Here is a 12,204-nt window from a genome sequence, read left to right as displayed (position 1 = left end):
ACGCTGCAGTGGAGCCGGCGTCCTGACAGTGTGTAGCAGCAGAGAACAGGAGAGGCAAATCCATCAGGGAAATATTCAAAAATCTACAGCTGAAGGGAAGCAACGTACAGACAGCGATTACCAGACGACTGTGTACATGGTAGGAAATGCTCAGAATAATAATTTTGCCCAATTTCACAATTTTTTTCAATGTCATTTGGTATCAGATGATTTGGGTAGAAGGCATCATTCATATTTACGTCTGTATCTGCTCTGGATTATCCTATTGATGCATGAAATGTGTGTATTATATTATACAATAACTCATTATACTAAAGGATAGATATTTCTGTGACACATTCAGACATATAAGAACTGTTCAGTATTGCAGCTAAATTGCAGAACATGAGGTTGTGTTTCCACCCAGTCAGCAGAGTTTTTGCCTCACATTTAAAGGCCTTGTCAGCTAAGGGACTGAAAGCTTGACTGAAGTGATGAGAGGAGGATGTGTTGTCATGACCATGTGGGTGAACGGTACGAAGACACAAAACTTCAGACTGTTGTGTGTGTGTGAATAAATGCTCGATTCATCGTTTGATTATGTTGAGCTTGTGTGCTTTGCTTTCACTTCCTGTGTGTGCGTGTCTGTGTGTGTGTTTGTACGTGTGTGTGTGTGTGTGTGTGTGTATGAGTGTGTGTGTCTGAGAAAGAGAAAGAGAGAAAGGCTTTGTCTCCCTCTGTGCAGTAATGATATTTATTGCATTCTTTGCAGTTGTAGAGGGGGAGGGGTGTGGTGGAGTACAGAGCTTTATGTGTAGTTTCCACTATTTCTATGGTTTCTGTGTGTGTGTGTGTGTGTGTGTGTGTGTGCGTGCGTGCGTGTGTGGTGACAGCGTCTGAGTTTCCGTTCCAGTTGGGCCGCAGCGGTGCGTGCATTTTAAAGCTGCTACTTCCTGTTATTTTTAGATTATATTTAATGACGTCTCCATCACCCTCAGGTCTGATGAGCACCTTGTCTGCCAGCTCAGAGATGCAGACTCCCACTCTCGGCCCCCAGTTCATTGCGGGGCCTCAGGGTAAGGTGCCTGGCAGGAAGAGAGGGAGGCCTCCGATCCGCAAGCTGGCGTTCCAGAGTCACTACGCTGAGTCCATGTTTCCACTCAAGGTCCCGAAGAAGAGAGGCAGGAAACCAGGCTTCAAGGTTGGTTAGTCAGCGGTTTGGTTCACTAGTTTTAGCCAGAAAACAGTATTTACTGTTAAAGCTATTACTGTGCTTACATCCAGAGTTTTCATTCAAAAATATTCTGTGTTTAATTTCAGCTGAAAAAATTATAAAAAGAATTTCTTTCATTTTAAAAATTAAATTTAAGCCTGCACTCTTTCACATTACGGGCATAAAGGTAGTGACTTCCGTCTTTGCCTTTTGCCAGCACTTTGTTGCTATGACGCTGCCAAATGTCATTTTTTTTAAATATACAGCCACCAACAGGTCAAAATTTCCACCTTTGAATATGTAAGTTGATTGTCTGAATCTAAATTTCCTGCTATGTTCGGTTTTTCTTGTTTCTATCAAACCATATCAATTTGTTTTTATATGCTATTTGTGTGTGTGTGTGTGTGTGTGTGTGTGTGTGTGTGTGTGTGTGTGTGTGTGTGTGTGTGTGTGTGTGTGTGTGTGTGTGTGTGTGTGTGTGTGTGTGTGTGTGTGTGTGTGTGTGTGTGTGTGTGTGTGTGTGTGTGTGTGTGTGTGTGTGTGTGTGTGTGTGTAGCTGAAGCCCAGGATGGTGATGTCCCCACTAGCTAACTCTCCTCCCAGCAGCACACCGGAGCCTGAGATGGGTTCCCTTCCACAGGATGCTGCTATTGTCCCCCACTCTTCCACCCCACAAGCCCTAACAGGTAACACCATACACACTCACACTGAGACACACACACACACACAAAATAGCTCAATTTTAGCTTCCCTAAAACTGAGGTTAGCTTCCCTAACAGGTCTGTAAAAGCAGGAATCATCATCCTAACAGGAGTGGAAGTCGTGATGTCTAGTGATTTTTTTCAGCATTCAGTTCTAAATGCTTAAAGCCTGACTTGGTGGGGAGTGAGATTGTGGTAGGATATGTGCGGTGTCTCCCTCTGTTTCACCTTTTGGATTCTTCTACATCTCTCTGCTGCTCAGCTCTGACTGTGACTTCAATTTATTGCTAAAATCCCCACTTCTCTGTCGGTGTGGCGTCTGTCTTCTTTGTTCTCTAAATACACTGAAGACATGTTCTTTGTGACAGAAACACACATTTTGGATGTAAAGCATTACAAAAGTGCATGCCTGCCAGATAAAACAAAAAAAAAAACACAGTAGTTTTTCTGGGTTTTCACTGTATGTTTGTATACTTTAAACACCCTTTTTTTAAAAAAATTTTGTTTCAATTTTCCCATTCGGTTTTCCTTCCTGTCGAGGCTCTAGAGAAAAGCAGACATTTTGAATGCTTCCACAAAAGAAAGCACATCTCGCTTTGCTATCCACATTTTTCACTTTTATGTTTTGCGTCCTGTCCTGCTCTGAATGAGCACATTTTTAAAGGATGGCTTGAGTGTATTTGAGGTGGTAATGGGAATCTCATGTGTCAAGGACCAGAGCGTTCCTCTTTGTTCTCACAGATCATGAAAAGTGTTTGATGTCAGACTGTAGACATATACAGAAATGAAGTGCGTGCGTACACACACACACACACACACACACACACACACACATACACACACACCTTACCCCCCTCAGTGCCAAAAAAAAACACGTATGTAAATTATTTGTCTGAAGCAGAAGAGAAGCATTTCGAAAAACAGTCTTTTTATTTTAGGGATTCCGTGCATTCCTTTTCCAGTACTGATAAATTTATCACGTTGTATTGTTTTTATTTTACATTCATTTATTGAAAAAGGGTTTATATTTTCATACATTCTTATGGACACATAAAATTAATTTTTCAAAATCCATTCGACCTCTCTGGGAGAAACGAATGCATGTCATCGAGTGAATCTATAACTGTCCAGCTCTGTTGTAACCAGCAGGCATCAACATTATTGACAGGCTGAAAAACGGATGTCACAGGGATTGGATCCACAAGAATTACTACCTCTCATCTGTTTCTCTTCGAATAACTCCAGCTAAAGGGTCTTGAATGAAGTTTATCTTTGTATTTATTTGATTCACCACATAATAATATGTGTGACCTAGAGTACATTCTGCAAGTGGTATATTATAATAAAATTTTGATATTGAAGCATGCAGTAGGTTTCTAACAGATGTTTGGTAGATATTTGTGGGGTTTTTTGTCCATTTTGGATGCATTAAACTAAATGCTAACATCCATATCATTTGGTTGCAAAAACAATATTTGACATCTCTATCACCTTTGGTTAGAGCATGAGCATATGTGTTAAGTAGCTCTAAACACAAAGTGGTGGTCATTGATTTTGGAAAGTTTTTCTTCAAGAACTAAAGTATTGGACAAAATGAAATGGTGACTTGATGATGTTAAATGAAAAGTCAATTGCTTTCCAAACTTATTACTACACTTCCTCTGAGAACTGTGTGCAAACTGACCTGTTGCCACATTAAAAGGACGTTTACAGATGAGTTCAGCTCTAATGATGGTCCTTCCTCCTCCAGCAGAGACGCCAATGCCTGATGACTTCTTATGTGAGCCACCGGTAGACTCAAAGCGCTACGCTGTGGATCCCAGTGACTCTGCCTTCAATGTCATGACATCCCAGTACCCACTCAAGCACTCCTACGGTTACCGTGGCAGCAGCTGCTCTATGCCAATGGGTTTGTGTAGACAAGCATCGAGCCCTGGGAACTTCCAAGAAGGAAACCGGAATGGTGAGGTCCTATTTTATATACATTCTGCCAAACTGTTAATATGCAAATCACTGCCAAACCCTACTTTACAATTGTACTTCATTTTCTGCATCAATGAAGTGTAGCTTTTTGTGTGTATTTTGCTTTCATGTAAAGTATATATATATATATTTAAATGACTTAACATCCTTTTACTAAGTGGTGGGTTTACACTGGTGACCAGCACAACTTAAACTGGAATTACCGTAATTTAAAAAACAACTACACCTGTATGACAGAGCCAGTACTGTAATCTGGAAAATGAGGATTCGTCTTCTTCATTAAACATCAAGGAATACTACAATATTTCATTATATTTTTCATACTGCTTCAGTATAAATAGTTATTAAATTAGCTGTAAATCTTCTTAGTACCTGTGACTCTTCTGTTTGACCTGCTTGATATAACCATACTATTGTCGCTAAAACTGGGAGAAAAACACCCACCCAAAAAACTAGTCCTGCGATGAACAAAAAAAAATTACAAATTGTTGTTGTTGTTTTACACCAAGACACAAAGAGATGACACATATTTTCATCATCAGACAGAGCCAGCCTCGCGGTTTCCCCACGTTTCCCCTGGGAGCTAACTATCTCCAAGTTGTTCTAAATGTTTAAACTGATTTTTCTACCGTGTTGTTTTGTGACATAACAGGGCTGTGAGTGTTTTGCTGAATTGTATGTTTATCATGTTGAATATTTATGTAACGTCACCCTGTTCTACTGTGCCACCTAGCTTACAGTCCCATACCAGACAATGGAGAGTTCAAGCGTCCTGCTGGAAAGGACCCGTCCAGCTGGGGTGTTGAGGAGGTTGTTTGGTTCATTAAAGATGCCGACCCCCAAGCTCTGGGCCCCCATGCTGACACGTTCAGAAAGCATGTGAGTCCAGGCTACTATTTATTATATCCATCGGCCACTGTAATTGGTTTGGAGTTATACTTATATCCCAAGATGCACTTTGGTTTTTGACATACACTTGACCTCAACGTAACATGAGTCGACTGTAGCTGTGGATTTAATTAAGAAAACTAACTATGACAAAGTGTTAAAACAAAATTAACCTGATGCTACATTTGAAGCCTCCCCATTAACCACAGTGCTGCCTCTGATCCTCAGGTGTCTGCAGCTTAATATTTACAGTGAGTGGGTTTTTTTTAGTCATAGCTTCCAGTCTCTGAATCAGGGCCAGGCTAAGAGTTGTTAAATAGTAAAAATTACTTTATTTTGTGTTCTGTTCTGTTTTTCATTTTCAACCTTTGCAATGAGATAATGATCTGCTTGTGCTTCTTTGATATATTATAGTGTTTAGAATGATGCAGTTGTAGAATTCAAAGCATGTTTTCCCGCTGTACTATATATCTGAAGTTACCTATGCAAACAGATGTGAAACGTGTTACTGTGTACTGGATTTTGTTTTACTCACACAGATCTGTGATTCCATTTTAGGAGATAGACGGAGATGCTCTGCTCTTGCTGAAGAGCGAGATGATGATGAAGTATCTGGGACTGAAGCTGGGACCTGCTCTTAAATTATGTTACCACATCGACAGGCTGAAACAGAATCGCTTGTGATTTGCTGCAGAGCAGTGAACCTCGTGATCACCTTTTACCAGAAACTGTTCTTCTGCGGATTTCCTCACATGTTCTCAGTCATCAGCAATACATCATGAGCACCTCTGGATCCAGAATGTACAGTTGTCAGCATTTGCAGCATCTGCAGAACACTCTTGTTTACTGCACACGGGTGAGACTGTTCACAGATGAAGCAATGAATTAATTTCCATGACTGTTGACTGGGTATCTGGATGGTTTAGTTTGTAAATAGCTCAGCTCCAAATGGCAGCTACTCTATATCGACACATGACCTGTATTCATTTTCACTCAGCAGTCTGCACAAGATTACTGTTTGGGCAGATCTTAATCATGGTTTCCGTATCAACACCTCTGAAGACCCACAGAGACAGGAAACTTAATGAACTTATGTGATGCTTCACATTTTTATTATGTTTACATTTTGTCCTTGGGTTTCAGCACGATGCTGCCATGATTTTTGTGTGTGTGTGTCTTTTTAGTGACATTGTTGACCCAGGTATCAATCACAGACAGACACAAACTGTAGTTAATAAGCTCTCAGACTTTCACCAGAAGCTAATTCAAATCCATTTCTGTTGTTACAGTTGTCTGAAACTTAAAAAGTGAAATCTGGATTAGAAACATCTTAAAGTTGCCATGAAAAGAAGTGACTTGCTAATGTGAATGTTTTTCAACCACAAACCACAGCACAGCAGTGGAGGGATGAGATGCAACACCAGTTATTGCTGCATGCAGTCACATAGTGCTCATAATGACAGGAACGAAAGGAAACAAAGACAGAGGCTGGGGTTTGCCACCATGTTCTGATGAATTGTTTATTGTGTGGCATGCACTGGTTTTAATACTGAATTACAAGAAACTTTGCAAAGCACATTATGAGGCCTTTGTTGTACTTGGTCTTACAAAGGAGTGTAAGAGAAAAGCAACTTGCATGAAACCTGGTGCTCACTAAAACCGTTACTGCCACTACAGCTACACCTCAACAGGTTCTTCACACTGTTCCAAATGAAACCATTTACATTCCTCCCATGCAATACCTCATCAGGCATTTGAAATATGAATGCCCCTGAGTCATGTTTTATCCTGCCTAAATGAATGATGAAGTAGCAGTTCACCTCAACTGTAAAAATAAAGACAAAAGAGTAAATGTCTTGAGCATTAATGTTTTTCATGCAGCAAAGACAAGTTAGTTACATTATATAGAGCAACTTGTAAACTCATTAATATTACATGCAGTATATCGAAAAATTGTACAGTTTTTGGGTGAACTTAATGAATTATTCAGAAATGACTGTACAGTATTTGCTACTTTAAAAACTGTGTTCAATGTGTTTTACTTGACTTTGTATGAGTACATGTGTATGTGTATGAATTCTGTATCTCATGACTATCTGAACCCTTTTTGGGTTATGGCCTGCATTAAATCTTCCTTTCTTGTTTCCATTTATTCTAACTTTATCTTAGTAATTAAAATAATTTAAGAGTTGTGGTGCATGGGAGCTTTATCTTTTACTATAATTTTCCAAATGTTTTACACAACATTTCTTAATTCGCCCTGAGATATCGATCGAGTAATTATGTTTTTAAAACAAATTTTTACCAAAAAAAAAAAAAAGTTTGAATTAATGTCATATTTCTCCTGCTCGTTAAGACAAGCGCCTGATGTATTCGCTCACTAATAGATGCCACGCTGACCCTGCCATTGGTCCTTTTGTTATAGCTGTCACTCACGCACGCGCGCACGTCCGGACCTCTTATTGGATCACGAGATCGCGTCTGTACTCTCGCGAGAACAGAGAGGATTCACTTCCTGTATTGACAAATGTCAGCGTCTGTCAACCAGAGGTGAAAATGGCAAGCGTCTCAGAGAGAACGCTGCAAGCGGCGGTGGTGTTTTCTTTCGCTGCCGGGTTCATGGTGGGCTGGCAGGCGAACAGGATGAGGAGAAAGTATTTAGACTGGAGGAAAAAAAGGCTTCAGGACAAACTGGCAGAAGCTCAGAAGAGGCTGGAGCTGGCTTGAATGGTAATGTCACCGTCTGGTTTCCTCATCTGAACAGGTTTCCACCTAAATGCTGTTTGTCAAGCGCATATGTAGTCTCCTCTAGTCTCCTGCAGTACAATATGTTTGCTTATCGATTAGCCGTAAAATGCTGAGATAAACATTTATTGCTTAATAGAATGAAGTATCTCAACATGTGCTCAGGCGTCAAACTTTCACCCTTCATGTGAAAGTAATGGTAACACAAAACATACAAGCAAAACATACAATGGCTCTGCTGTCATTGTTTTAATACCTGATCACCTTAAATTCTTATATTTAACCTATGTAATCCTGCATTTCCAGTGTGTAATAATTGTGTTCCTCTGAATTTTTTCAGGTCTCTTGCTGTCTGATGGGTCACTAAAGAGTAAGTGAGCTCCACTGTCTCCCTGCTTTTATAGGAGGCTTTCTGGGGGAAGTGATCACTGACTGGATGAATTGAGTCAAGTAAAGACCCAATATATATATTTTTTACAAAATAAAATGGAATTTTTCAAACAAAATTAGGAGAAAACAGACTTTTTTGAGTTAGTACATGTAAGATTTAGATATTACTGTGCAAACACGACATGTTTCAAGTGTTTTCTTGTCTTGACACAAACAAGCTAAGCCCTCAATAATGTATTAGTGAGAAACCTTTCTTCTGATGACGGACCAGAGAGGTGACTGCTTCAAGGAAACCTGAACTTCATGCCAATTCATGCGACTGGTGCATCTTTGTTGAAACAAATCTTTGGTCCCGATGAACATTGGTCTCTTAATGCTGCTGACTCCTAGATGCGCTGCTTGCTTATCCTGTTGGAGAAGAGATGTCAAGACGACCCACCTGTGTTCTGGACCACCTTCATCTTCCCACTTCACCTTTTTGAATAGTGGCTGAACTTGTAGACCATTGTCTAAGGAAACACAGCCATTGCACACACTGCATTTTCTGTCCATTCTCAGATACTAAGTTGAACCAATCTGGGGATCTGCAAGGTTTTTTCTGAGTTACTGTTTCATGTCAGGTGAAATAAATTCTATTTTTCATGTTTGTTTTCCTTTTTTTGTCCTTGCTTATGTGTAAAGCAGTTAGTCCTCATTCAGTTTACAACTTCCGCAGTCCACAATCATGCTTGTGTTGGGTTTGTCACAACTTGTTTTTTCATCCAACAGGTTGCCACGTCATCACAAGCATTTCATTTGAGGTGACTCATCTATAACGTGGAAAAATAAGATAAAATGCATGCATGATAGTGGTTTAGCTTGCAGAAGTTAGTGTTAAATTACCTAAATATCTTAATGCTTAACTTCAGACAATCATGGGTATGTGTTGAGTACATCTGGTGCATTCATCCTACATACTGTACACACTGGACACACCCAGGGTCATGGATGAGGTGAGATGCTATAAAGTGTAGCATAAATATTCCATTGACCAACTTGTCATACGAGTAACAGCTGTTTTCAATGTCAAGTACAAATGAATCTGATTCAAACCAATTTAACGTCAGACTTTAGTTTTGCTCTTAGTCGGGGCGCCATCTGCTGGATGAAAGTAACAATCACAAGTGATAGTTAAACCATTACACTAACAGAAGAAGCTCTTATGATATACTGTATTTATTCAGTAGGGCTTTTTGGATTTTATCATATTGCTTTCATGGCCTTTCATCTATATCTCACTCCATCTGTTGTGTGAAGGGATGCTGTATCAAATGTCAAAAATAAATACTACACTAAAACACTAAAGTACTATATCAAAATAATATATGGGTTAGTTGTCTGGCTTTCACCTGCAAAAACATGCGCTTCAGGTTAATTGGCTGGTCCCAAATTGACCGTAGGTATGAGTGTGTGCATGCATGGTTGTCTGCGTCTCTGTGTGGCTCTTCGGTGCACTGGCATCGCGCCCGGAGTTCCCCCAGCCTCCGACCCTAAGCCAGCTGGGATAGGCTCCAACTCCCCGTGACCCGCCACAGCGGACAAAGCGGTAACAGAAAATGAATGAATAGATGTTGATTCTGATTCCTGATCTGAGTGGATTATTTCTTATTGCTTTGTATATACACAGCATGTCTACAGGTGGTGCTAGCGCACCTTAATATTTTATGCACACCTAACAAGCTTTTTCCTATAGCATTCTAGTCACTGGGTCTGAAATTAGATTCTGTGAACAGCTCCCTCTTTCTCATCATCACCAGTCAAGCAAGCCTATTACCACCTCTCAACAAGCTTTAGACAAGATCTTACGAGGTCACTTTTCATGTAGTACTCCATCAGTGGCCTGATGATGAGAGCTGGAGGGTTCCTGGAGAAGGATTGAGACAACATATTTCCCTGTCATTAAGATTCTGTAAGTACCAGTATGTTTACAGAGACAAGTGCAATTATTGTTTTATCAGTCAGTGTTTCAAAATGGCTAAACTCAAGTTTTAGATCAGGAGTCAATTGTTAAATAATAAAGTGGTAACATTAACAGGAAATCCATTTGTGGCCTTTAATCACGTTCATTAGATTAAAATTTCCAGTCATTCCAGTACAGGTAGCAGCTTTAGGGTTATTCGATCTTAATGGTAATAAAATTTAACATATATAAAACATTTCCACAAGACAGACGACTGCTAAAATATTACACAGACAATTACCCACCTTTTTTTTTTTTTTACATATGTCTCAAGACAGACAATTAACCTCAGACGCAAATAAGATATATGACATTTACAGCACACAGGCTGTTCCATAAACCCAGTTATAAACATATTAAAAACGTGATTACCATAATTTCAGAAAACAACACAACGGCTATATTTTGTAATCCAGTCACATCCCACAGATCAGAGTACTGTAGATTTTTTTTTCAGTTTCTTTGGCTTCTTTGACAGCTCAGGCTGTAAGGAGAGAAATGTCAGGACAGGGATGTCGGTGGGAATTAAAAAGTGTGAGAGAATGTTGACAGGTGAGGAAAACAAGTGACCCCTCAGGAGAACTGTGTTGTGTTTGTGAATTGGATGCAGAGAGGTTGTTATTGTCTCTCAATTTCAACTAATGTGGATGAACTGTGATGAATACACAAACTTCTCAGAATATGGTGTGTGTAGATAGTGACCCCATATTCATCATTTATTCTGTAGTAAACCGTCCTTGAGCATGTGCGTTGTTTTTGCATATAGGTGGTAAGTACACTGCAGGTGAGCATGTCTGCTAGAAAGACCCTGTTTACTGTATGCATTCCATTCACAACAACATAATCAATGCCCTGATTGTATGAAAAACAATGTTGACCAAATGTAACTTCATTTATGGGCTGCTCTAAATTGTTAAAGTGAGAGTTATCAAAAACAGAAGCTCCAGGATGGTAGTTACAATAAACTGTAGAGCATGTCACTGTAAATTTGTAGTAATTTTCTCATTGTATCTGCAAAATACTATAGTACTTTTTTTTGTGGAAATTTTATTGCATTGAATTACAGTACATTGTATTGCTAGCAAAAATAGAAACATAGTTCACAACAATAACATAACATGGTGCTGGTCAGAGTTTTGTCAATACAGAATTACTGTATTATGTGTTATATATTTTTAAGATAAGATAAGATATACTTTATTGATCCCAAACTGGGAAATTTACAAATTGACATTTAAATTTTCGTGCTACTACAGTGGAATATACAATTTATCCTTTATTTAATGAGACTTAAAAATGTTACTGTAAAACTACTAAAGCAAACAGAACCACTATATCTTCTCGATTAAGTGGTTGCACACTATGTTTGTGGACTACAGGGGTCAGGAGTTGGACTAAACTCTGTACTACTAAGGATAATAAAACTAAAAGATAGTTACTAATAAAAGTTAAAAATATAAGTCGCTTAAAACTATTAATAATAATAATAATAATAATAATAATAATAATAATAATAATAATAATAATAATAATAATAATAATAATACTTATTATTGTAGGTTTGGAGGTCTGTGCCAAAAAGCTGAACAGTGAAGCGTTGCAATCAATGCTGCCAACATATTATTTTTGTGATGATGCTGTATGACATTAACACAGCCAAATACTGTTACGATTTAAGATTAACATGCATGTACAGTACTGTACAGTACATGATAAAACATACACCTGAGACAACGTTATGAAACGAAGGTTAATGAGTAACATATCTCTAATATGTCTTTACTACGTACAGGATTGACCAAACTTACTATAACACTAATGGGAAATGTAATTTGTTTGCAGACAACTTCTCCCTGCTGTTGTTGGACATACAAACATAATTTTTAGAACGTGAGGACTGAGATATTGATCAGATTTTCTTAATTGGCATGAAGACCTCAGAGACTTTGTCCTCGTCCTGCATTGAGTGTGTTCAGTGTGTGTCATGTCTGATAACCTTCAAGACTGACTTTCTGACTGTCTGATTGTGCCCTCTGGCTACAGAATAACTGCAGAACAGTGAGTGGAGAGAAGAGAGTATAAAAGAAGACAATAAAAGATCCCAGGATGGAAGAGGAGACTAGATTTAAACAGACAAATATATAGGAGGAACAAAGAATGTAAAAGGTCTGCTAGTTTTGCTGCTTTTGGAGAAAACAATATTGACTCCAGGTATTGGCCACACTGTGAGGATGAGCAAAGCACAGCAGCGTTATGGCCTAACTGCTAACACCAGCATGCTATCAGAAATAACAATGCAAACTGCT

At 39.0% G+C, this 12,204-nt stretch overlaps 1 protein-coding gene and 1 long non-coding RNA gene across 3 annotated transcripts; both read left to right on the top strand.

The window, feature by feature from the left end:
* Nucleotides 1-6,881, top strand: scml4 (Scm polycomb group protein like 4). Of its 2 annotated transcripts, none has more exons than XM_068342913.1 (6): nucleotides 1-139; nucleotides 978-1,180; nucleotides 1,749-1,878; nucleotides 3,647-3,856; nucleotides 4,610-4,755; nucleotides 5,323-6,881. In XM_068342913.1, the coding sequence occupies exons 2-6, from the start codon at nucleotides 983-985 to the stop codon at nucleotides 5,446-5,448; spliced, it is 810 nt and encodes a 269-aa protein (XP_068199014.1). In that variant the 5' UTR covers nucleotides 1-139; nucleotides 978-982; the 3' UTR covers nucleotides 5,449-6,881. The 2 variants fall into 2 exon arrangements, with proteins under 2 accessions (XP_068199014.1, XP_068199013.1); XM_068342912.1 differs by having other exon boundaries at nucleotides 3,644-3,856.
* Nucleotides 6,882-7,848: 967 nt separating this feature from the next.
* LOC137613618 (uncharacterized) lies at nucleotides 7,849-8,541 on the top strand. Its single transcript, XR_011038961.1, has 2 exons — nucleotides 7,849-7,879; nucleotides 8,290-8,541. It is a non-coding gene; the product is annotated as an uncharacterized lncRNA (long non-coding RNA).
* The last annotated feature ends 3,663 nt before the right edge of the window (nucleotides 8,542-12,204 follow it).

The sequence above is a fragment of the Antennarius striatus genome, chromosome 19 (assembly GCF_040054535.1).
Source record: "Antennarius striatus isolate MH-2024 chromosome 19, ASM4005453v1, whole genome shotgun sequence".
Classification (NCBI taxonomy): domain Eukaryota; kingdom Metazoa; phylum Chordata; class Actinopteri; order Lophiiformes; family Antennariidae; genus Antennarius; species Antennarius striatus.
Note: the sequence above shows the minus strand (reverse complement) of the source record. Positions and strands in the feature narration are given on the sequence as shown.

Coding starts and splice junctions, on each gene's coding strand:
- scml4 (XM_068342912.1), top strand. CDS start 983: ATGAGCACCTTGTCTGCCAGCTCAGAGATGCAGACTCCCACTCTCGGC. Junction 3,857..4,609: donor CCAAGAAGGAAACCGGAATG/GTGAGGTCCTAT, acceptor TGTGCCACCTAG/CTTACAGTCCCATACCAGAC. Junction 4,756..5,322: donor CTGACACGTTCAGAAAGCAT/GTGAGTCCAGGC, acceptor ATTCCATTTTAG/GAGATAGACGGAGATGCTCT.